Here is a 23,800-nt window from a genome sequence, read left to right as displayed (position 1 = left end):
TTCTTAATGTCCTAAGTTAAAAGGTGTCTTACATTGATGAAATTATTTAATAATATTTTTCATGTAAGTTTAAGTTTATTCTCTTTAATGAGACCATTTAAAAATGGTCTCTCCCAGTGGGACCTGAAGCCATGAAATTAAGATTTTCTGTGTTAGACACAGCAGTATCTGACATAGCATACAGGTATATTCAATAAGCTATTCTTTATTCAACTTAAAAAAATATATGTTAGGTCTTTTTAAAGTTACATCTTTCGGGAGAGATGGCAATAAGCAAAGGATACACAAGCCTGAAATTCGTCATTTGGCTTATTCTGTAGAGAGAAAGTAGAAGGCCTTCTGAGAGGCCTTCTGATGCTAATCTGCAAATAGGGGAAACGGCATAATGTGTTTCTGTGCACATACAGGTAGGAAGGTTGATTTATCGAATTGGTGCTGTTCTGTAGAATGTCAGCCAAGAGGAAATTCCTACTGATTTGGCATTAAGGTGGTTGCTTTATGTTTCTTTGAGTACTCAAATAGATTAAGAAACTGCTAGTATTTAAAATCCCAATTTGCAGTGGAAAAAGATCAATTAAGGCCAAGGGCAAACACCAGTAGACAGTAAACACCATCTCATCTTTACAGGAAGTTCACCCAGGCTCTGGCTCACGTATTCTCCCGGGATTCCGAGGTAGGAGGACGCGTTTTTCTCTCAGTCCACTAAGTGGTTCTCCAAGTTAAGTTTACTTCTCTCTGCCTCATTTTTCTCCTCTGGAAGATGTATATTGTGATGAGATTGTTTTGTAAAATTGTTTTGAAGTCTTACGAAGAAAGACACTATATCATTGATCCATCCAACATGTATTTTATGGACACTCATCATCTGCGAGGCACCTGTGGAAAGTATAAAGGTACCCCCTCCTTCCACACACACCTTGGCCTCAAGAAACCAGTAGGAGAAAATAATCCAGACATCCTGGGAAGCTTGGGCTGGGATGCTGGCACCTGTTGTATCCAGGTACGTGCCAGAAGTGTGCTGGGGTGTGGGGGGATGCAGACAGACACAGGCCTGTGAAGTGAGTGTGGGACCTGTGACTGGTGTAGACTGGACCGCATTCGGTGGTGAATGCGATACAGAGAATTAGAGGAAGACTGGAACAGATAATGAACCACCCAGCCAAGCTGCTGGATAAGAATTGGACATGAGAACCAGCGCTTAAGACAGATTGAGTTAGGGGTGGCCCCTTAGGGGTCACGAGCAAGTAAGGAATTTTAAAAAAGAAACTTTAAGGTCATTGTTTATATGGTGGAATCGGTTATTTGCCTAATATGATTGGCACATTGAGGTCATGCTCATTTTCTTAACATGCTGGAGTCATAGTCTCTTCTAAATTCTGTTTTTGGAGAATGGGATGGACTACATTTTTAGACTGTGGGTAGAATGTAGGAAGTAGTGCTGACTAACCACGACAATGACATTTATGGAGTTCCTAACTGAACCAGGTCCTGTGCTAACAAACTCTTTACATGGTTTATTTCTTAACCTTAGCCACCGGCCGCCCCCCGATGCTCCCTGGCTGATGCCCGGACCTCACACGGCCCCTGGGGTTTTACCCTGACCACCTTAGTTAAGGCATTTACCCCTCACTTACCGCCGGCACTCTACCCCTTACTCTGCACACTACTGACTGCTACCATTGTTTATCGTCCCCACTACACGGTAAGCTCTGTAAGGTCACGGCTTTTGATTTTGTCACTGCTGTAGCCCCGGCACCAAGAGTGGTGCCTGGCGCAGGGTAGGCGTTCAGTAAATATTTGTTGAGTGAATGAGTAAGTACAATGCTTAGATTTTTTCTATGTGTTTACCAGTTGTTTTGCTCACTATGCCTTGCATTTTACTCTTTCGATATTCAGTTTCTTCTTTGCTGAAACATGTTCTTTAATAGTCTTACAAGGGTCTCTATTAGTGGTAAACACTCAGTTTTTGTCTCAAAATAGTTTAGTACAGAACACTGATTGTTAGTTATTTATTCTCTGTGCTTTGAAGGTGACGTTAATAATACTATTATCTTGCCTTCTGGCGTACTGGTATCAGTCTAATTGTTCATTTGTAGATAACTTTTCTCTTTCATTGTTTTTATGAGTTATTTTTTGTCTTTGGTGTTAAACAGTTTCACTATGAATCATCTAAAGTGTGGATTTATTTTTACTTATACTACTTAAGACTTGTGTTTCTTTTGTTTTGAAATTTTTTATGCTTTTGTCCACTCATTTTATAGTCTATAACTGATAGTTCTATTATCAGAAGCTATTGGAAGTCTTATCTTTTTTATTTCTGATGGCTCTTGTTTGCGGTAAAGTTGAGAATGTCTCCTCAAGGTTTTAGTCATTCTAATGTGTGGCTTGTTGAGGAGGGTGGTACTCTGGTGTTTGCTTCATCCAGGTGCCTTAGGGATGTCACCTGCCCAGCACTGCTCTTAGGTAAATTTCTTTGCTCAAGGTGGTATAAACCTGAATCCCAAATCACATGCGAGCAATCCCTTGGTTACTGTTTCTGGGGCAGACTTGCTCATTCCACCAGTATAGAACAGGTAGAAAGATGCACTTGTTTTTTCCGTGTGTGTGTGTGTGTGTGTGTGTGTGTGTGTTTGCTTTATTTTAAATTCTGCCATGTCATTGAGGTTGTAGCCCTTTGGGAGTCCTGGCATTCTGGGGTGGTCTCAGTTCAACTTTGATTGTGTGGGCCTCAGGCCTTGTCTCACGTCTTACTGTGTGGTCATTACATCTCAAACCCCTAGGTGTCTCAGGCCTGGGAACCCCAAAGGACTGCCGTGTCATCCGCCTCTTCTTCTTTTTATTTTTTGGCCATTATCATTTGGCCCTCTGGTAAGAGCACCTAAGTATATAAAAGATATTTGTTACATTTTACCCAGAATTCCTATATGTTTTATAGTGAGAAGGTGTTCAGCTTGTTTTTGTTGTTACCATATTTTTATTATTTTTGTATTTCTATTATAAGTTCTTGAGGGTCTTATCCTACACTTTGTTGTTTTTGAGGACTGTTTATGGCTTAGTTGGGAACTTCATAAATACTACATAAATACTACTTCAGCAAAGCTGTAGTTGTAGTATTTATGTGTGGACAGAAAGGGATGTCCAGTATTATTCTTAAAATACGTATATATTTTCAGATAAATTATAAGTTTCTTGAATGCAGGGATTATGTCATATGTTTTTAGTATCCCTATGGTTTGAAAATTAGTAGAATAATCTCAGAACTTGACTACAAGCTAGACAAAGAACTGCGAGATACTTAAAGTTCAACAGATATTATTTTAATATCTTTAAAAGTTATGTAGTCCTTATACTCTGAAAGAATGCAGTTGTCTATGTAGTTTTCAGGTCTTTAGAGTTAGGCAGAAAATAAATTAAATATTTTAAGTTTTCAGGTTCAAAATACCAAAGAAGAGCAAGGTGCAATCAAGTACTTAACCTGCCCGGGAGAGGTGGGAGTCTACCATAAGACTAAAGAATCACTAGTGTTACCTGCCTCTCCCCTCACCTTTGAAGTGTAGGATGACTGGCTTTGCAACTTTAAATCAGGCTTAGTATGACCCATCAGAATCACTGATAAGAATCCAGTAACTATCTTAGCTGAAATATCTGGTTGTGGGTAACATCAAAATCCTAAGAAGGCAACCCCCATGATATTAAATGGGATTATATAATATTTGGTGTGAAAAGTATGTCTGCAGCTCCAGTTTCATACCAGCTGAAATTTCTCATTAAATGTTACTTTGGTTAAGTTGGATGATAATTGTCTTTTATAGTGGGTAAGCATCTTTTAACTCCAGGAAAATTTAGAATTAACAATAAAAATGTCTAAGAGAATCAAAACTATAGTAATAATATTTTTCTGTTAAGGAATATGTGCACTAATGCATACCGGGGGTGCCAAAGAAAAGTATACAAGTGGGCACTTAGGTCAGCGTTGCTCAGTCTTGCGCCGTAATCAGAAGTGTCTGGACGCTGATGGGAACCACTTTGAGCACCTCTTGTAATTGCAGAAGTCAAACGTGACTTGTATTCATTTTTTGTTATTGGTGTGTATTGAGTATTACAATTTTAATAATTTTTTTCCTTTCTTAAAATGTGTATACATTTTGTTTGCACCCTTTGTATTTATTTTTACTGTGTTTCTCTGAAAATAAGACCTAGCCAGACCATCAGCTCTGATGCATCTTTTGGAGCAAAAATTAATATAAGACCTGGTCTTATTTTACTATAAGACCTGGTATAACATAACATAACATAATATAATACCAGGTCTTATATTAATTTTTGCTCCAAAGGACACATTAGAGCTGATTGGCTAGGTCTTATTTTCGGGGAAGCGGGTATGCACTTGTGATGTAAGAAAAGATGGCTAATGAGGGTGATGAGCATGCGATTGCAATTCGATGTATTACGGCATCGTTTAGATCGCTGATATTTTCTACAAAACATTTTATGTTTCCTCTTGGGGAATATGTAGGAGAAATTTATGCTTATTTATAATTTTAATTTACTAGGTTTATAAAAATATTTGTTTATAAATTATTATGCTTTGTTAAGTAAGACAATTGAAGAACTAGGAAGGAAGGAAAACATACTTCCTTCCTTTGAAATAAATTTCAAAATGAAGGTGAAAAATTTTGGTGTCATTTAATCAACCACGTTTGTAAATGGGACCAAGCATTATTCAAAAGCTTCTTAAAAGTGACTTCTAAAATCTGCACTCTTGTATATATAAAAATATTCGTAAGCTGAATTTAAAAGTTTTAAGGAGGGGATGGCTGGTTAGATCCTTACATGGGCCACTGAGCTGTACCCTCCTTAAAAAAAAAAAACTAGAAAAAACTTTAAGGAATAATTGAATTTTTGCATTTTTAACTTTAATAAGTTGAATATTTAAAACAGGAAAGTAAACTTTTGAAGAGTATTTTTTGGCATGAAAAGCACCCTTGATACAAACAGTTCGTATCAGCATGGCCTGTAGTACTCACTGTATTTCTGAGTGGGTTTGATTTGCTTGTTAGATAATGAGGAAGACTTAATATAAAACAACTAAAATTTCTAAAGTTCTTTTGAGAACTGGAACTTAGTCAAGATTAAATTCTGTGAAGTCACGTGATTTATGAAGGAGGCACCACTGCAATTCAGTAGGGAAAGGTGGGTCTTATCAGTGAATGCTTCTGGGTTAATTGGATATCCATCTGGGAAAAATCTTGAACCCCCCTACCTCACACCATATAGAAAAATTAATTTGAAATTGATGACTACCTAAAATGTAAAACGTAAAATAAATCTTACAGAAGATAACATAGAAGGATATTGTTATGATATTGGGGTAGCAAAGATTTATTTAGACATTAAAGCATTAAAGATAAAAAATCGATAGGTCTGAAATTACAGTGTTTCCCCGAAAATAAGACCTACCCGGACAATCAGCTCTAATGCATCTTTTGGAGCAAAAATTAATATAAGACCCATTCTTACTTTACAATAATATAAGACCGGGTCTTATATGATACAATATAATATAATATAATATAATGTAGATAATATAATACCGGGTCTTATATTAATTTTTGCTCCAAAAGATGCATTAGACCTGATTGTCCGGCTAGGTCTTATTTTCGGGGAAACACGGTATGTACACAGGTTTTTCAGACATAATGCTATTGCACACTTAATAGACTATAGTATAGTGTAAACATAACTTTTATATGCACTGGGAAGTAAAATATTCCATGTGACTCGCTTTATTGCTGTATTACCTTTATTGCAGTAGCCTGGAATCAAATCGGCAGTATCTCCAAGGTCTGCCTGGAAAGAATGACAAGTAGTAAATCATTAAGAAAAGAGTCAGACAATCCGATTGGGGAACCTGAGGGGGGGAAAATGGACTAAAGACTGGAATACATCCTCTACAAAAGAAGATATTCACATGGGTAATAAGCATATTGTTGAAAAGGTGCTCACATCCATAGTCATTCAGGAAAGGCAAAGTAAAACCACACTGAGGTCCCACTGCACCCCAACCAGAGTAGCTACGATGGAGCAAGCAGCACTTGGACATTGCTGCTGGGAGTGTGAAATGGCATCGCCACTTGGAAAGCTGGCTATATATACGAAAGTTAATCTTCCATAGACACTGTGACCCAGCAATTCCAATCCTGGGTGCGTACCCCAAAGAAATGAGGGCCATGTTTACCATGAGCATAACCCCCATATTCATCGAAGCTTTAATAATAACCTCAAACAAAACAACTCGTGTCATTTGACAGTAGAGTAGATAAGTTGTAGTATATTGATGCAATACAATATTACATAGTAATGAAGAAAGATACACTAATGCTATACGAAGTCTGACAATTAAGTTTGTGAACTCCTCTTAGAAAAAATGCTACATACCTCATTGCTGAATATCACTACGGTCACCTTTGAAGTACTCCCCGTGGGAAGCTATGCACCAACACCAGTGCCTAGTCCACCCTTCAAAGCTATTTTGGAACTCTTTTTCTGGAATGGCCATCAGAGCTCTCATATTACCCTTGTTGTCCTGAATGTCATCAAAATGTTTTCCTTTATCTTCGGGTAAATAAATAAGTCATTGGGGGCCAGATCAGGTGAGTAGGGAGGGTGTTCCAATACAGTTATTTGTTTACTGGCTAAAAACTCCCTCACAGACAGTGCTGTGTGAGCTGGTGGACTGTCGTGATGCAAGAGCCATGAATTGTTGGTGAACAGTTCAGGTCGTTTTTGTCTAAGTTTTTCAGGCAGCCTTTTCAGCACTTCCAAATAGTAAACTTGGTAAACTGTCCAGTTGGTACAAATTCATAATGAATAATCCCCCTGATAGCAAAAAGGGTTAGCACCATCGTTTTGACTCTTGATTTGGACTGACAGAACTTTTTTGATCATGGAGAATTGGCTGACTTCCCTTGTGCACTTTGATGCTTTGTCTCAGGGTCATATTGGTACACTCTTGTTCTATCATCAGTGATAACATGGCCCAAAACATCATCTTGCTTCTCTAAATAGTCTTGGCAAACTTCGGCTCTCCTTTGCTTTTGTTTTCGCGACCATTTTTACACACACCTTTCTCTGCCAAGATTTTTGTTAAAGTTTTCCTAACTGTTTCTCTGTTGTTGTTTACTTGGTCTGCTATACTTCTCAGAGTCAGCTGACGATTTTGACGCACAGTTCGATGAACTTTTGCACTGTTATCATCAGTTGTGCTCGTTACTGGCCGCCCTGATCTCTCTTCATCAGTGACGCGTTCTCTCCCCTCAGAAAAACGTTTAATCCATTTGTACACTGCCATTTTCTTCATGGCATTATCCCCATAAACTTGGACTAACATGTCCCTGATTTCACTTCTACTCTTGCTAAGTTTAACCAGAAATTTAATGTTTGTTCGTTGCTGTAATTCAAGCTCAGACATTCTCACAACGGCACATAAAAACATGCAACAACAATGATGAACACCACTCAGCAAGACACCGCCACATGTTGACACGAACACAGCTGTGAGACACTGATATACCAAGGTTATGAGACTTTTTTTAAATGTTAATTTTAATTACCTTGAAACAACATAATTTAGTACCAAATGTTTAAACACCCATTATAATTGCTAAACTGAAATAAGCATTATTTGTATCTGATCAGCTATACCAAACACTTAAATTTTTCTGTTGAAAAACGGCAGTAGAAATCCCAAAGAATAAGAGAGAGACTGCTATGAAGGTCATGTTTACTAATCTAGCTCCATAATTGCAGTCTTAGGACCTCTCAAGTGGCTGGAAGGAGGAAAGGAAGAGATGAGGATGTTAGAAAAGTCAGGATAGTTCTTAACTTGTGACCCCCTTTGTGCTCTTAAGGCAACCCAGGGTCTGAGACTGGAAAGAAACACAAAAGCTTTTGGTTTGGATGGCAAAGGAGGCCCTCGAGAAGAGCAGATTCAGTATACGAGTGTCCTGGAGGCAGTGCTGGAGGTGGCCTCATGAGCTAGGGGGTTTCTTCTTGGCATCCAAGTCTTTTTTAACTTCTTCAAGATTTTTAGCCAGGTCTGGTATGTCATAATTCTGAGCCAGATACATTCCAACCAGGTTGTCAAAAGTAAATCCAAGCAGGAACTGGAGCGTGATGTCGGCAAGGGAGCGAAGGGTGGTAGAAGCTCCTGGGCCGTTCCTACCGAGCCTCCCCAGGCGCCAGGGGCAGAGCCCGCCTTCGGCTTCCGGGTCACCAAGGTTATGAAACCTTACCGAGCTGTTTGTACAGTGCTGCCAATGGAAGCGCACGGTGAAAGTTCGCGAACGTAATTGTCAGACCTTGTATGCAGGAACAGAGATGAATTTTACAGGTAATGCTGAAACAAAGAAACCAGGTAGAGCATGTACTATAAAATAACATTTATGTGAAACTACAAAGGGCAAACGTAATCTATGATAGTAAGGTCAGAATAGTGGTTATCTTTAGGGCTGATAATTGTCTAAGAGGGACTGTGAAAAGCTGTCTGGGATATTGGGAAATGTTCCATCTTGATCAATTTGTGGTTATATAGTACAAAAATGTATTGAGTTGAATACTTACTATCTGCATTTTACTGTGTGTGTGTGTGTATATATATATAAATGAAATATAGATTTAAAAGTTCTGTGAAGTATTATCATCTCCATTTACAGAGGAAAAATGTGAAGCTTGTAGGTGTTTAGTGATAATGCTCAGATAATCAGTAATTGGGGAACCTGGGAGTGAAAAGGCACCCAGATTTTAGGGGTGTCAATCTGATGCTGACTCCAGCTCTCCCTGCTGTTTCTCTATGAAGGTACTTAGGAATAGTGCTTGCAACATGACAACATTTTTATGTCAATATAACATCCAACATAGTTCTTGTACTTATTAGGTAAACCATAAACATATACTGATTTGAAAAGATAGCAGTTACATATTTGATGAGAGTGGACGCTAAAATTCTTAAATCATTAATGTCTAATTTCAAATGATAGGTCCTTTAATTTCTATTTAAGTTTTGTTTTTTGACCCTTCATTTCTTACCAAATAATTTCTCTTGGAGTCAGAAGTCTAGTATATTTATTTACTCCAAGTTCTTATAGTAAAAATATCAGTGTGAATTCTTGGAAGTTACATTTCTTATCTTTTTATTAGCTATGGAGAGATGTTTTCCTGTTTATGTAATTCTGGAGTTATATAGATTAATACGGAGGGTGCCAAAAAATGTACACACATTATAAGAAAGGTAAAATACTGTATTAACATTGTAATACAATGAATGACACTAGATTCATTTGATTAACACCATCTTTTGAGCGAACGTCATACTACACATTGCTACATAATTTAATTCAACTTCGAAAAGTAATACATAGATAACGTCTCTTAAAATGTGTACATTTTTTTGGCATCCCTGATATAGTAGCAAAGTAAGATTATTTTTTTTTCTTTTCTAGGAGTTAACGTTAATCTGGCTTGTGTTCTTAGACATATAGAGAACGTGTTCCAAATTACTTATTCTTATGCCAGAATTCTAACAGTGTATGAACAAATAGATATAAACAAATAATTTAGAGTACTCATTAAGCAGAAAGCTAGAAGAAATAGAGAGCTCAGTGGGTGGGACTCAGAAAGAAGCTTATATAGCAATTAGAGAAAACTGATGAATCTTAGACCCTCTTTCTTAATATGGCATGGAATGGAGGCATCGTCAAAAGGCCCCTCTCCCTTTGACTTCTGGGATTGTAGAGGAGCAGTGCCATGAGCTAGTCCTATTTTTGTAGCCCTGTCTCTCATGGAGATTTGCCAGGCTGTGATGCAGTGGGTTCAACTGAGGATGTGTATACTCTGAGCCCACGTCACTGGAACATGTGTGTTTCTAGAATATGCCAAAAACTTGGTAGTGACCCTATAATTTCATTTTTAGGTGCTCCGATTTCTTAATTAGTGATGTTATGGTATCATATTTAAAGTTTTATTAACTACTGAGTAGATGATATAAATAATTAAAGCTTGTATACGGCATCAGGAATCACAAAACGGTAGCATCTGTGTACTCAGCACAGAGTTTAGGATAAAGGACGTTACTGATGCCATTAAAGTCCCCGTGAGCTAGCTCCTCCCTCCCCTTTCTGGGTTCCACACGGTCCTGAATTTGGGTTTACCCTTCCCCTGCCTTCTTTATACTTTTAGTACATACGTTTGTACCCCCAAAGAGTGCCCTGGAATCACACTGTATGTGTTCTCTGAACTCACGCTTTCACTCACCACGATGGTTCTGAGACTTGTCGTCATGACATGTAGCTGCGGTGTCCCGTTGTGTGAATGTACAGTAATTCACATGCCTGTACTGATAGTGGACGTTTGGGTTGTTCTGAGGTGTTTGCTGTTACAAGCAATTCTGATAAGAACGTTTACATACAACATTAACCTTTAACAGTACAGTTTAGAAAGAGGAAGTATTGGATTGTGGAGGAAGTCAGGCTTATTTGCATATGATAGAATAAGACCTGTTTCTTCCCATTCTTACAGGGAAATGTCCTCAAATAGGAGAGCTAAGCATAGTGTAGACATTCTGGTCTTTCACCTGCGTTTCTGCCAGCTGTTCTCTGTAGTTGAAGAAGTGAAGCTAGTCCGGTGACCTTTAGGACAGAAGATGACGATGCTGTGTAACCCTATCAAGTCTCGTTTTAAAAAGCCAGCAAAGAAGCCTTGAGATGCATTTTCCCACAGCCTGGAAGCTGTCACTGAGTCCCTGATTGAAGCGTGGCACTGTGCAGTGATGCGTTCGTGGAGGACAGACTCAGGGATGCCCTTTGGGAAGCTGACAGGATGTGTTACAAGTCTAACATCCAGCTGCAGTGAGACGGAACTGAGGACTTGCAGAGCAAGGCACCCTTTCAGTGAGACGTGGGCTGGCCACAGATGGCATGCCCGGCTCGAGCAGTCGCCCTCCCACCGGTTAGGAGCCGTCAGAATACTGAGTGGCAGGGAGAGTCAGTGGCAGGAAACACGGATGCAACCCGTGCACGAGCCTTGGAGTAAGTCTCTGAACACAGCTCTGCCGAGCTGCCTGTGTGCCCAGTGGATTGCGTAGGTCTCCCCAGTCGCCCTCAGCGAGCGCTGAGGTGGGGCGCGGGGGCACATGCCCGGGGGCGCAGGGCCCACTGCCCCTCACCCTGAGCACCCAGGCCGGGCGGGGAAGCCTGCCCACAGCTCTGGGGTGCACGGCATGGCCAGGCCTGCTGGTGGGCAAAGCTTCCGGCTGGCTGTGCCTCGGCGAGCAAGGCCACAAATACGACAATAGCAGGCGCAGCCGCTGACAGAAGGCACACGTGGTGTGTGTTCTGTGTGGAAGGGATTGTCATGTCATTATTGTCTTGAGCCGTTCCTGTGAATCGGATTCAGGCAAAACGTATATACATACACCAATATATTAAATAATCCACTGACATACTAGGAATAGAACAGTGCAACATTTTTAGTTTTTTATTCTTCACCAGTCTCATCACATTTTTGTTTTATTGGCAGAATGCTTAAAAGACTAATAGTGCACTAGAACCAATAATATAATACCTTTAAATTTGAAAATACCCTATAGCCAGTTTACACCATTTTCTAGTTCCTTCTCTGTGGACTTCTTTCACTAGGTTGTTTATTCATCTCTGGCTCCTCTGAGGGCCTGGCATAGTAGACTGTGTGCTTCCTAATGGGTGTTCAGTACGTCACTGCTTAATGGGGCTGAACTCCACGGGTTCAGATGTCAGTGTGGGAGCCTAACAGGCAGGCATTCCGTTTCCACCAGCCTCTCTTGTAGCAGGTTCACGTAGTGGTCTAACTCCAACAAGCTGAAGGTGCTCCGTTCGACCTGCAATATACTGTCATCGTTTTTTTTTAAAAAAAAAACCTTTTTTACCTCGAGTTTGCAGCCTTCCTGGCTTTTTATCCATTTTCCTGTTTTGCTTGGTTTATTGAGTTATATACATGTGCTATTTTTTCTGAAGCTCCATGATGTGTTAGATGAATTGACAGCATAAAGCTGGAGGGGTGGCCAGATGGCTCAGTTGGTTAGAGCGTGAGCGCTGAGCAACAGGGTTGCTGGTTCGATTCCCACATGGGCCAGTGAGCTGCACCCTCCACAACTATATTGAAGACAACGAGCTGCTGCTGAGCTCCTGGAGGGGCCAGATGGCTCAGTTGCTTAGAGCTCGAGCTCTCTCAACAACAAGGTTGCCGGTTCAATTCCCACTTGGGATGGGGGGTTCTGCCCCCTGCAACTAAGATTGAAAACAGCGACTGGACTTGGAGCTGAGTTGTGTCCTCCACGACTAGATTGAAGGACAACGACTTGGAGCTGATGGGCCCTGGAGAAACACACTGTCCCCCAATATTCCCGATAAAGATTTTTAAAAAAGCATAAAGCTGAAAAGGAGATAATAATAGATATGCATAAGGAATACACACACAGGATATGAAGGGCAATGCAAGTGCGGAAAGACAAAAGATAGGGAAACAGAGGCAGAGACAGTTCAGGGAAGAACTAAGAAATTATACACAAAGTGATAGAGTCCCACCAACACCCAGAGTCAAGTACTGTGCTGAGTAATCTCAAAATTTTGCTGTTAGGTCGGTACAAAAGTAATTGCGGTTTTTGCATTTATTTTGAACCTATTAAACTACAATTACTTTCGCAACAACCTAATATTTGAAGAAGACATGTTTCACATTACGTGAAACAAAATACGCCATTTTGTGCGCATACTTACATTGATATAGTTACCAAAATTCTTTTTTTAATCTGAGGTATAATTGACATACAACATTATATTAGTTTCAGGTGTACAACATAATGATTCAATATTTTGTGTACGTTGTAGAATCATCACCTAATAGGTCTAATTAACATCTGTCACCATACAGTTATCAAAAAATTTAATTCACATTTGGGGGCCTGTATAATCTGAAGGATCCTGTGATTTTTGACACGCTCAAAGCATAATTTGATGAATGAAATGTTAGATTTTCCAGTACAGAAGCAGAGAAAAACCATTTTGATTGTAAATAAATTAGTGGGGCGGCCAGATGGCTCAGTTGGTTAGAGCGCGTGCTCTTAACAACAAGGTTGCCGGTTCGATTCCCACATGGGACAGTGAGCTGCACCCTCTACAACTAGATTAAAGACAAAAGACTTGAGCTGAGCTGCCCCTGAGCTGCTGGTGGGCAGCCGGAGTTGGTTAGAGTGCATGCTCTTAACAACCAGGTTGCCGGTTCGATTCCCTCCATGGGATGGTGGGCTGTGCCCCTGCAACTAAAGATTGAAAACGGCGACTGGACTTGGAGCTGAGCTGCGCCCTCCACAACTAGATTGAAGGACAACGACTTGACTTGGAGCTGATGGGTCCTGGAAAAAACACAGTTACCCAATAAAAAAAATTAGTAAGCTGTGCCAGAAGACATATTCGTATTTTGAATTCTCTTGTTCTTTCAGCTTTTAATGTTTTTTTTTTTTTTTTTTTTTTGAAGTTACCCTTGGTTTAGGACAGTAATGAATAATGTCATTGACTTTCCATTACACTGTTAAGATTACTAGATGGGAATAGTCTGTGTTGCCCTCTATTGGTGATTAATAGTTATTTTTGACAAAATAATTGCTGCTGTATGTGTCTTATGTGTATATAATGATAGTGTCAACCAGTATATTTTATAGAAAAGCACTTTTTAAAACTGACCTAATAGTTGTGGCCATGAATTGGCAAAAGGGGGAAAATGGAGATTTTGGCCTTCCTGACTTAATAGTTTTATTGACTAAGTGGTACGGAAATCCTTTTGCCTTTGATTACGTTTTCTTTTTCTTTTTCCTTGTTAGAGCTCCACCTCAGATCAGGCGTCCCAACCGAGAAGTAAGACCTCTGAGGAAAGAAATGCCAGGAGCGGGAGCCCGGGGGCCTGTGGGCCGAGCACATCCCATATCGAAGAGTGAAAAACCCTCCACAAGTAGAGAGAAGGACTGCAGAGCGCGGGGGAGAGATGACAAGGCAAGACTCTGTGGGACTCACTTCTTGACTCCCGTGACTTTTGTGCAAAGTATCGTTTTGTTGCCTTTTCAGAGTACCTTGCTTTTGATATAGAAGAGATTTTTTAACAGTCTGAATTAAAAACCTAAATAGTCTTTGTACTTTGAAGGCCATCCTGCAATGCCAGTAACCACAGAGGTATATTGAAAACACACACTTTTTGTAAAATGGATCTTTTGTAGAAATATTCAAAATGAAATTTTAAAACTTAGAAAAATATATTTTAACAATCATTCTGAATTAAAATGAACAATAAACGAAAACATAATTGTAGGGGAAAGACTTATAAGGAAGTAGATGTATATATTCACAGAATAAGATTATGGATATGATTCACTGCTGCTAAAAACAAAACAAAACAAATCTCGATTTAACTATAAATTTTAGAACAAGATTTTTTGTCCTTAAGGAGCAAACCTTCCTTGGTTAGGGTTCACTGTATGCATTTACTTTACCTGGGAAATTGATCTGTGAATAAACGTAGTACTGGGTGGAAATTCTGAACTGCCCTTTAGATTGACTTTAGAAAGATGGGCTGAAGATAACCTTACAGAGGAGCGAACCAGGATGACCTGACACATCTTTTAGCCTTAATTTTAATGAAAAAACGAAAATAAATTTTGAGTGATAGCATTTCCCATTCTCATTGTGATGTCATAAATAAATGATGATATTATTTAATTGCCACAAAGAAGTTTTATTTTACTAGCGAGGGATTCAGGATGTGTAATCACATTTATGCCATGATATTTATAATGAAAATCTAACCAATAGCAAGTGGTTATCCTTCAAAATGATATACTAAATTTGAGTATTTTTACTATGTATAATTTTTTTAATTATTTATTTTTTTCAGTTATAGTTGACAGTATTTTATATTAGCTTCAGATGTACAGCATAGTGGTTAGACATATATGTACTTTAATCCAGTGATTCCCCCCGGTTAATCTAGTACACCCCACACTATACATAGTTGTTGCAACACTATTGACTGTATTCTCTATGCTCTTGCCTCCTTTCTCACAGATTAAATGACTATATAGGTGTGGTTTTATTTCTGGGCTCTCATTCTGTACCATTCATTTCTGTGTTTGTTTCTATGCCAGTACCATGCCGTTTTGTTTATTATGGCCTTGTAATATAGTTTGATATCACATAGCGTGATACCTCCAGCTTTGTTCTTCTTTCTCAGGGTTGCTGGGGTCATTTGGAGTCTTTTGTGGTTCCATACAAATTTTAAGATTATTTGTTCTAGTTCTGTGAAAAATGCCATTGGTATTTTGATAGGGATTTTATTGAATGTATAGATTGCTTTGGGTAGTATGGACATTTTGAGGATATTAATCTTCCTATCAATGAGCATGGTATATGCTTCCATTTATTTGTATCTTCTTCAGTTTCCTTCTTCAGTGTTTTATAGTTTTCTGAGTATAGGTCTTTTACCTCCTTGGTTAAATTTATTCCTAGGTGTATTGTTTTTTCTGATGCAGTTGTAAAAGAGATTGTTTTACTAATTTCTCTTTCTGACAGTTCATTATTGGTGTATAAAAATGCAACTGATTTCTGCATATTAATTTTGTATCCTGCTACTTTACTGAATTCATTTATCAGTTCTAATAGTTTTTTTGTGAATTCTTTTGGATTCTCTATATGTAGTATCATGTCATTTGTAAATAATGACAGTTTTACTTCTTCCTTTCCAATTGGGATGCCTTTTACTTCTTTTCCTTGTCTGATTGCTGTGGATAGGACTTCCAGTGCTATGTTGAATAAAAGTGGTGAAAGTAGACATCCTTGTCTTGTTCCTGATTTTAAGAAGAATGCTTTTAGCTTTTCCCTGCTGAGGTTAGCTGTGGGTTTGTCATATATGGCCTTGATTGTGTCAAGGTATGTTTCCTCTATTCCCACTTTGCTGAGAATTTTTATCATAAATAGATGCTAGATTTTGTCAAATGTTTTCCTTCATCTATTAATATGATCATATGATTTTTATCTTTCATTTTGTTTATGTGGTGTATGATGTTAATTGATTTGCAAATATTGAACCAACCTTGCATCCCTGGAATAAGTCCCACTTGGTCATGGTGTATGATCTTTTTAATGTTTTGCTGAATTCAGTTTGCTAATATTTGTTTAGGATTTTTGCATCTATGTTCATCAGGGATATTGGCTTATCATTTTTGTTTTTGTAATGTCTTTGTCTGGTTTTGGAATCAGGGTAATGGTGGCCTCGTAAAATGAGCTCAGGAGCCTTCCCTTCTCTTGAATCGTTTGGAATAATTTGAGGAGGATGGATGTTAATTATTCTTTGAATGTTTGGTAAAATTCACCTGTTATGTAATTTTAATCAGTAGCTAAGGACTCTACACAGCCCAACTTCTTAGGCCTTTTGGATGTTTAGACCATGATAGAATAAAACTGATATTTTCTGAGTATTTATTAGATAGATTCAAGACATACTCTACCTCTTTTTTACCTCATTAGGACACTGAAAATGAATTAGATTTTTTTATGTTTGTTGTTTGTTGGAGCTCTTATGCCATAAAACAGTGAGTGATTTCATCTCAGATTCTTTTTTGTGAGTGAGGGGTATTAATAAATAAATTAAGTTTTCCTGCTGATAGAATTGAACTGGTTCTCCCCCCTTATCAAAAGCCATGTAATCGATACGTAACAAATCTGTATCTTACGTATCATCTTTGTTTCTTCCTCTGTTCTTCATTTTTGTTCAGCTGACCTTGGTTTGCATTTTAGAGAATAAAGTAGGGGCTGAAGTCTGTCCCTCACTCTGCTAGTAGCTTTCAGGTGAATTTTAGAACTGGGTGAGGCACTTTTCATCTTCACCTTAATTTCATACAACACAAGAGCAGAACGCTTTGGTGGAGGTCTGTTGGGTGCTTCCCTGCTGGGCACTGTTCAGAGTGATTAGACAGTCACTCCTGAAACAGCCCTATGAGGTAGAGAACTGAGATAGAGAGAGCTAAGTACTTTGCTCGAGGTCATAGAATAAGTAGTGGAGCTTGGAGTGGAATTTGTGAAGTCACAGGTCTTTTATCCTCTTTTTCTTTTTTTTTTTTTTTTTAGGATTTTTCATATTATGTAGCAACCCTACCAAACTAGATTAAAAATCTGGATTGGATTTGAAAAGAGTCCCAGGACAATTAAGGAAATGTTGATTTTAAAATGTGATTCTTAAGCAAAGAACAAAAAAATCAGGCAGCATTTGTTGAATGTCACATCAATTTTTCTGGAGATCATAAATTGTTTTTCCATTAAAAAGTTCCAAATAATTTTCTAAATCTTAGCTATTTTTTTCATAGACATGTAAGTACTCAGAATGTCACTGGAAAGTAAGCCCTTTATTGTAAAAACAAAACAGAACTTTACAGTTGTTTGAAGATAAAAGATATTTTTCGAGTCACTTTGGAAACAAAGGAACTACAATTTTTTAAAAAAACCCTTATGGAAACTTCATTAGAATTTGAAAGATGTACTCGGTTCAGTTATGATTATTGTAAGTACTCAAATACTCATTAGAATACTAGACTCCCTAAAAATCTCTGAGGGCTGTGATACGGTTTGAGGCAATTCAGGTGAAAGTGACAGATACCCACTGCCATTGAAAGCTAATTTGAAAATGAATATTGGAAGGGTCCTCAGAGATACTGTAGTCCCCAGTGTTGTTGGTTTTTAAAAATCAGTTTTTTTGTGTTGCAATCAGCTTTAAAAAAAAATAAAATAAAGTAGAATAGACCAGAAAATTCAGAGTGCATTGCCTGTAATAAGGACAGTATTATTTTGAGAAAAAAAATAGTTATATGAATATATAAGAATGCAGTTACATAATTATCTGCTTGTGTGTACTAGCTCATGATATAAAATACATTTATTACCTTGTGTCATGGTCCAACGTCTGAAAGCTGCTGCTGTACTCCATCTACTGAACTTTGTAGATGTAAAAAAAGTGAGGGCAAGAAATATACAGATCTTGTCCAAGATCCGTGGTATTTTGGATTTTTAGTTTGGTGTTGTGAGCTGTGTGATGGAGCAACAGAGGGTACTACTTCCTTGAGCACACTGGACCAGGCCCTTAGTGAAGTTTTTTACGTATATTGGCTCATTTAATTCCCGTGCATTTCTGTGACTCAGCATTATTTTCCCTGTCTTACGTATGGAGAAATCATAATGGTACTAGTCAAAATGGAAGTAGGTGATGGAAACTGGATTTAAACTCTAACTCTGATACCTGAGCTTTTAATCATTAAGTTATACAGCCTCTTATTTAAAAAGACTTGTATCTTATTTTAATGTATCACAAATACTTAGCTCTGATATGAGTACCAGTTCACTTTCTGAGAGTGATTAAATTTTTCCTTCTTTGTTTAAACTGGTGACAGGCTTCCACTTAAGGCCGGGCCTTAAAAATACTGTTTTTCAATAAGTAAGAATCACTTTGTATAGTGATGTTTTTCTGTCCTTCCAGCTTTCCCCTCTGACATCCCCAGAGTTGTCGTGGGCCAGTGACCCCATTTACTTAACACACCTCTTTTAATAAGTGAATATTTTGTGTAAGTCATACTTCCAGGTTGTAGGAATACAAACTTTAAAAAAGTGTGACTCCTGACCTCAAGTTAATTATTTTCTTATTGATGAGAGGGAGTCAGATGAATAAATTAACCTTTACAGCTATATTTTTCAGTTTACTTGAATGTATCTGAGAAAATTGGATATATTATTATTTTATTAGGCTAGAGTCAGTATAGAAATGTATGTAGAAATAACTAATCGCATTTTTTATTTAGAAAGGATAGTCTAAATATAAATTATTAGGTAGCAGAAGAAATGTTTTTGTATTATTACCAAAAATAAATTTAATTCAATCAACTCTGATTCTCAAGTATTTTTAAGACTATGGCTTTATGATTAATCGACTCTTAGTGAAATGAGCAGTGTGTCCATTCTGATCTTACGATTAAAGCTGTATATGCTTTTAAATATAATTCAGACTTAAGTACAGTAAGTTATGTTATTAAACTGACAGGACTTCATTTCACTGAATTGCATATGACAAATGGCCGTTTTTGAAAACTTTCTTCTCATGATGGAGTAGGTCTAGGAATGTCTGAAATGGAGGGATGTTGTAAACTGGATTGGAATATTCTTCTCAGAGCTGTTGACTGGTGATTATACACATGAACAGTGACCTCAAAAAAGTTTTTTTATTGAAGGAAAGTGCACAAATTATAAGGGTACTACTTGATGAGTGATGATCGTCTAAGCATCAGTGGACTGGTCAATGTTTAATAACTGTTTTTCCGGGGAAAAAGTGAGTGTGTTTATGCAAACACACATACACAATCGCACACACGGTTATTCTAAATCTGACTGGTACGAAGGATGTGTAGCACCTCACTTACAAACACGACAATGTCCAGGACCCTCTGTTGTAAAGGTTCGAGTCCACGGGCTGTCACAGAGTGCCTCTGCTGGGGCTGCAGTGCACAGATGAACACAGATGGAGCTCTGACATGAGTGGTGGTTGGGATTTTATTTTCCTTAATGAGAAAGATGAAAGTAACACCAGAAACATGTTGGAGCTTCACTCATTCGCAATGTTGATGAATCAGATAGTAACTGTCAAATACTGGAAAACTTTCCTTAATTTTTTGTGCTATATGTAATGTAACAATGATGGAAGTGAGACACTTTCACGTTTTATCTGCATTATTAACATTTTCCTTATTACTTTCTTGAGTCTAGACAATTAACAAAACAACAAATCAAGCCCTGATTTGTAGCATTTGCTGATTTCTGCAGTATCAGTGGTACCTCGCTGTGAGCAATTTCAGGCTGCCCACGTGATGTCACTGGTCTCAGTTGAGGTGACGGGGGATAGCCTACTGTTCTGGAGTGTCTCCACCATAACGCTGTGATAGATGGAAGTAACCTCACGTGCATAGGTAGTAGTTAAATAGTGAGAAGTGAGGGCTTCTGAGTATTTATCACCTTAGTTTTTAATATTTATTCTAAATTTGTGTAATTTAATTTTCATTAATGGCCGTGTTTTGCAGCCGGCTCACAGAACAGAAAATTGAATAATCAGCTCTTGCAAACCAGTAAGAGTCAGCTTCAGCACACCAGTGCACATAACGCCCGTAGCACTGTGTAATCACGTCACTGTCATGCGGGGTCAGGGACAGAGCACCTAGCTCCTCAGAAACCATGTTCAGGATCCCTCCCGATCCCTGCTACCTTTTTGCCAAAGGTGACCACTGTCCTGATTTCCGAAACCATATATTAGTAATGCCCGGTTTGAAGCCTGTGTACAGGAAGTCTTCTTTGGCTGTTTTCGCTCAACGTACGTTGATGTGATTCCTCTGTGCTGTTGCATACGTCTGAAGTTTATTTTCGTTAATATGCAGTGTTACGCGCAGCTAAATCTGCTTCACTGTTAATGATATTTGGATGGCTTTTCATTTGGAACTATTATTAGTAATGGTACTTTGGATAGTTTTATAGTTTTCCTTTGGTGTATATGTGTGAGCGTTTCTAGTGAGCGTATGTATACCTAGGAGTGGAGTTAGATGGGTCGTGGGATATGCGTATGTTGATAACACCAAGTAGTTTTGCCAGGTGATCCTACCTGCAGAGCATGAAACTTCTGGTTGTGTCACATCTTCACCAACACTTGATGTTGTCTGTCTCCTGCGGGGGAGAGGGGGGTAATCATACCTCATTGTGATTTTATCAGCATATCAACCATTCTTGTGTATTTACCTGATAACTTGGGAGGTCAAAAGTTCTTTCATACGTTTATTGGTGGTTTATATTATCAGTGACTTCTTCTTAAGAAATGTCTTGTTCTGTCTTTTGACATTAAATCACTCCACAAATTCTTTCTCTGATGGCAGCTAATTTATAGTATTGGTTTTTTATTTTTATTTTTTTATGTTATTGCAGTAGGTTCTAGTAGTTATTTGCTGTTCTGATCCTAATTGTTTTACTTATTCATGTGTTGTGTACCCTAGCATGAATGTGTACCTCACGAAGGCAGGGAGTTTTGTCTGTTTGGTTCCTAGCTATTCCCCAGTACCTACCGTGTTTCCCTGAAAATAAGATCTACCCCGAAAATAAGCCCCAGTTAAGATCGTCAGCCAGACGGACACATTTAGTACGATATGACGATGTTCCAGAAGAAGATGACATGACTATATTTGAATAAATGTAGATTGTTGTACATGAAAAAAATAAGACATCCCCTGAAAATACGCCCTAATGCGTCTTTTGGAGCAAAAATTGATATGAGACCCGGTCTTATTTTCGGGGAAACATGGTAGAATAGTGCCTGCACATAGTAAGTATTCGTAATATTGTTGAAAGAACACTTACGTTGACAAGTATGTGGAATGCTGTGGATTCATTATGTCAATGTACATGTATTTTGTGCGAACACTCCATGCAGGGCATAGCCCTGAAATTAGTAAGCACTGTTTTGCATTTATCAACCTGTTTTTCTTTGTAAAATAATGAAGTCTTAGAGTGGGATGCCGCTTAGCAGTTCCGTCTGGCTTTCCGTGTGAATGTGTCTCACAGTGGGGTAGGAGTAGCTCAAAGAGTGCAAAGTGGCCGGAAGCATTGTTCCAGAGCCAGACTGCCTAGGACCTCTCCGTGTGTCCTTGGACAATTTACGTAACCTCTCTGTGCCTCAGTTTTCTCACTATGAGATGGAAATAGTAAGAGTACTCACCTCAGTACCGTAAAGATGGTTATGTCCTGAGATGGTTATGTGCTGAGAACAGTGCCTGCCTGGTACAGAGTAAGCCGTACACAGGTGTCGGCTGTAAGGTAATGGGAAGGCAGGGGAACTAACACAGACACGATCCAGAATCCAGACAAGTTTTTAAAAAAAGAGAAAGGAGATTTCCAAGAAATTTTGCAGGTCCCTTGGGCTATTGAATTCAGGAAACAGATGAGTAAGTGGGCAAGTGGGAGGCAGTGGCTTTACCAGAGGTCAGCTGTAATTCAGCTTACGCATCCCTGTGGCTGTGGGCCAGTCGTTCTTATTACTGATTAGCTTGTAATTCTGATGTTCGGTTGCTCACTGCCTAACAAGAGAGAACTCCTTTGTTGGACAGAACTCGTTGTTAGAAAATTCTTTCTTTTGTTGATATACCTCTTCTGTCGCTTTATATTGATCCTGGTTCTTTGAAGGAAATAGATAAATAGAGGTAAATAGGTCAGTTGGTTGTGTTGCTCCATTAGCCTTTTCTTCTTCAGCTTAAACATCTCTAGGGCCCTTCGTCCGCCCACACGTGACGTGGCTTTGAACCCTTTACCGTCCTGGTCACCTTCTCTGGGTGTAATTCACGTGTCAGTATTTCCCTTGAAATTCAAGGCCTGAAGCTAGTAATTGGCCACGGTTTGCTTCGTCTGCCAGTGGGAGAAGGCACTCAGTAACGTGTAAAACCGTTACTCGGATTTTAGGCCACGCTGCGCCATTGATTGGCTCTGTAATACTGGGTGAGTTACCAGCTTTAGCCTCATTTTCCTCAAATAGAATGATTCCCAATACTAAGGAAAGATCACTAACAAACCATTCCTGATAGGGGTAATTTAGAAGTATCAGCCCTCATGCTAAATATCTAATTCTTGCCAGTGTTGACCTTATTGTCACTTAATGTAAAAATCTAAGCAAAGAATTCTAAGATCATTTAAGTGACATTGCAGCTGGTATTAATAGTATAAACTGTACAGGTGCTAGTGTGTTGGTGAGGTAAGCTTTATTGCCTGAAAAGGAAGTTTCTTTAGGTGTTGTGGCTAATCTCGCTGATCAGCTGTAACCACAAGTACTTCCATTCAGTACCGCTATTCCCGTTTATCTGAGTGTTTGTAATGAAGGCTAACTGTCACCCATTTTGTTGATTTCCCAATGTAAGGATATTAATTATGTCTTTTTAGTTTTCCTAAATTTGTTTTTTGATTTGAATCTTCTTTGGAGTGCTTCATCTCTACCACTGAGGAATTTTGAGTCGTAGGGCCAGGCAGTCAACTGGCTTATTCCCACATGTCCTCTTCTGTGATTGGAGAAGCTTGGCCTTGAGTACGGCAACAGGTGTTTATTTTTCTGCTTAGGCTTCTCCCTCCACCCGTCTTTCCACACAGTGGCCAGGGAGTCATTTTAAAATGTAAACCAGATCCTGTCATTCCCAGGCTTAACACATTCCAGAACTTTCCACATGTAGCTAGAATAAAATCCAAACCTCTTCCTATGGCCCACAGGGGCCCAGCTGAGCTGCCTTCTGCCCGTCTTTCCACCCTCTTCCTTCTGCTCAATGCCTTTTAGCCACACAGACCTCTCAGTGTTTTCGTGGCACTTCACACAATTATGTGTGTTTTCGGTCTGTTCGCTTGTTACGTGTTTCCTCCACTAGACTAGATGCTCGGTGAGGGCAGACAGTATATTTCATTCACTGATCAAAAACCTAATGCTCAATAAAATGTGCTGGACACAGTTGCCCATATGCTTCTTCTTAAAGCCCTCCGCCTCCCGTCACTTTCAGGAGGTGTCAGCTTCTCCTTTCCCTGGCATGTTCACCAAGTCCTCCCACCACGTGACCCGTCACATTCAAATGGCTGTCTGCTTACATTTGAATACTGATTGTTTTGGTTAGTGCTGTATCAAG

At 38.8% G+C, this 23,800-nt stretch overlaps 1 protein-coding gene across 13 annotated transcripts in view; it reads left to right on the top strand.

The window, feature by feature from the left end:
- The window catches only part of KATNAL1 (katanin catalytic subunit A1 like 1), a 79,895-nt gene that overhangs the window by 28,018 nt on the left and 28,077 nt on the right, over positions 1–23,800 (top strand). For 12 of the 13 annotated variants that reach the window (XM_033104633.1, XM_033104625.1, XM_033104632.1 and 9 more), the window contains one exon: positions 13,910–14,078. In XM_033104633.1, coding sequence (XP_032960524.1) covers positions 13,910–14,078 — 169 coding nt within the window. Of the gene's footprint in view, positions 1–627; positions 674–13,909; positions 14,079–23,800 lie in introns of all 13 variants that reach the window. The other variant, XM_033104636.1, reaches the window with a different exon arrangement.

This window comes from Rhinolophus ferrumequinum, chromosome 4 (assembly GCF_004115265.2).
Source record: "Rhinolophus ferrumequinum isolate MPI-CBG mRhiFer1 chromosome 4, mRhiFer1_v1.p, whole genome shotgun sequence".
Classification (NCBI taxonomy): Eukaryota; Metazoa; Chordata; class Mammalia; order Chiroptera; family Rhinolophidae; genus Rhinolophus; species Rhinolophus ferrumequinum.
The sequence above is the reverse complement of the archived record's forward strand: the minus strand, read 5'-3'. Positions and strand labels throughout refer to the sequence as shown.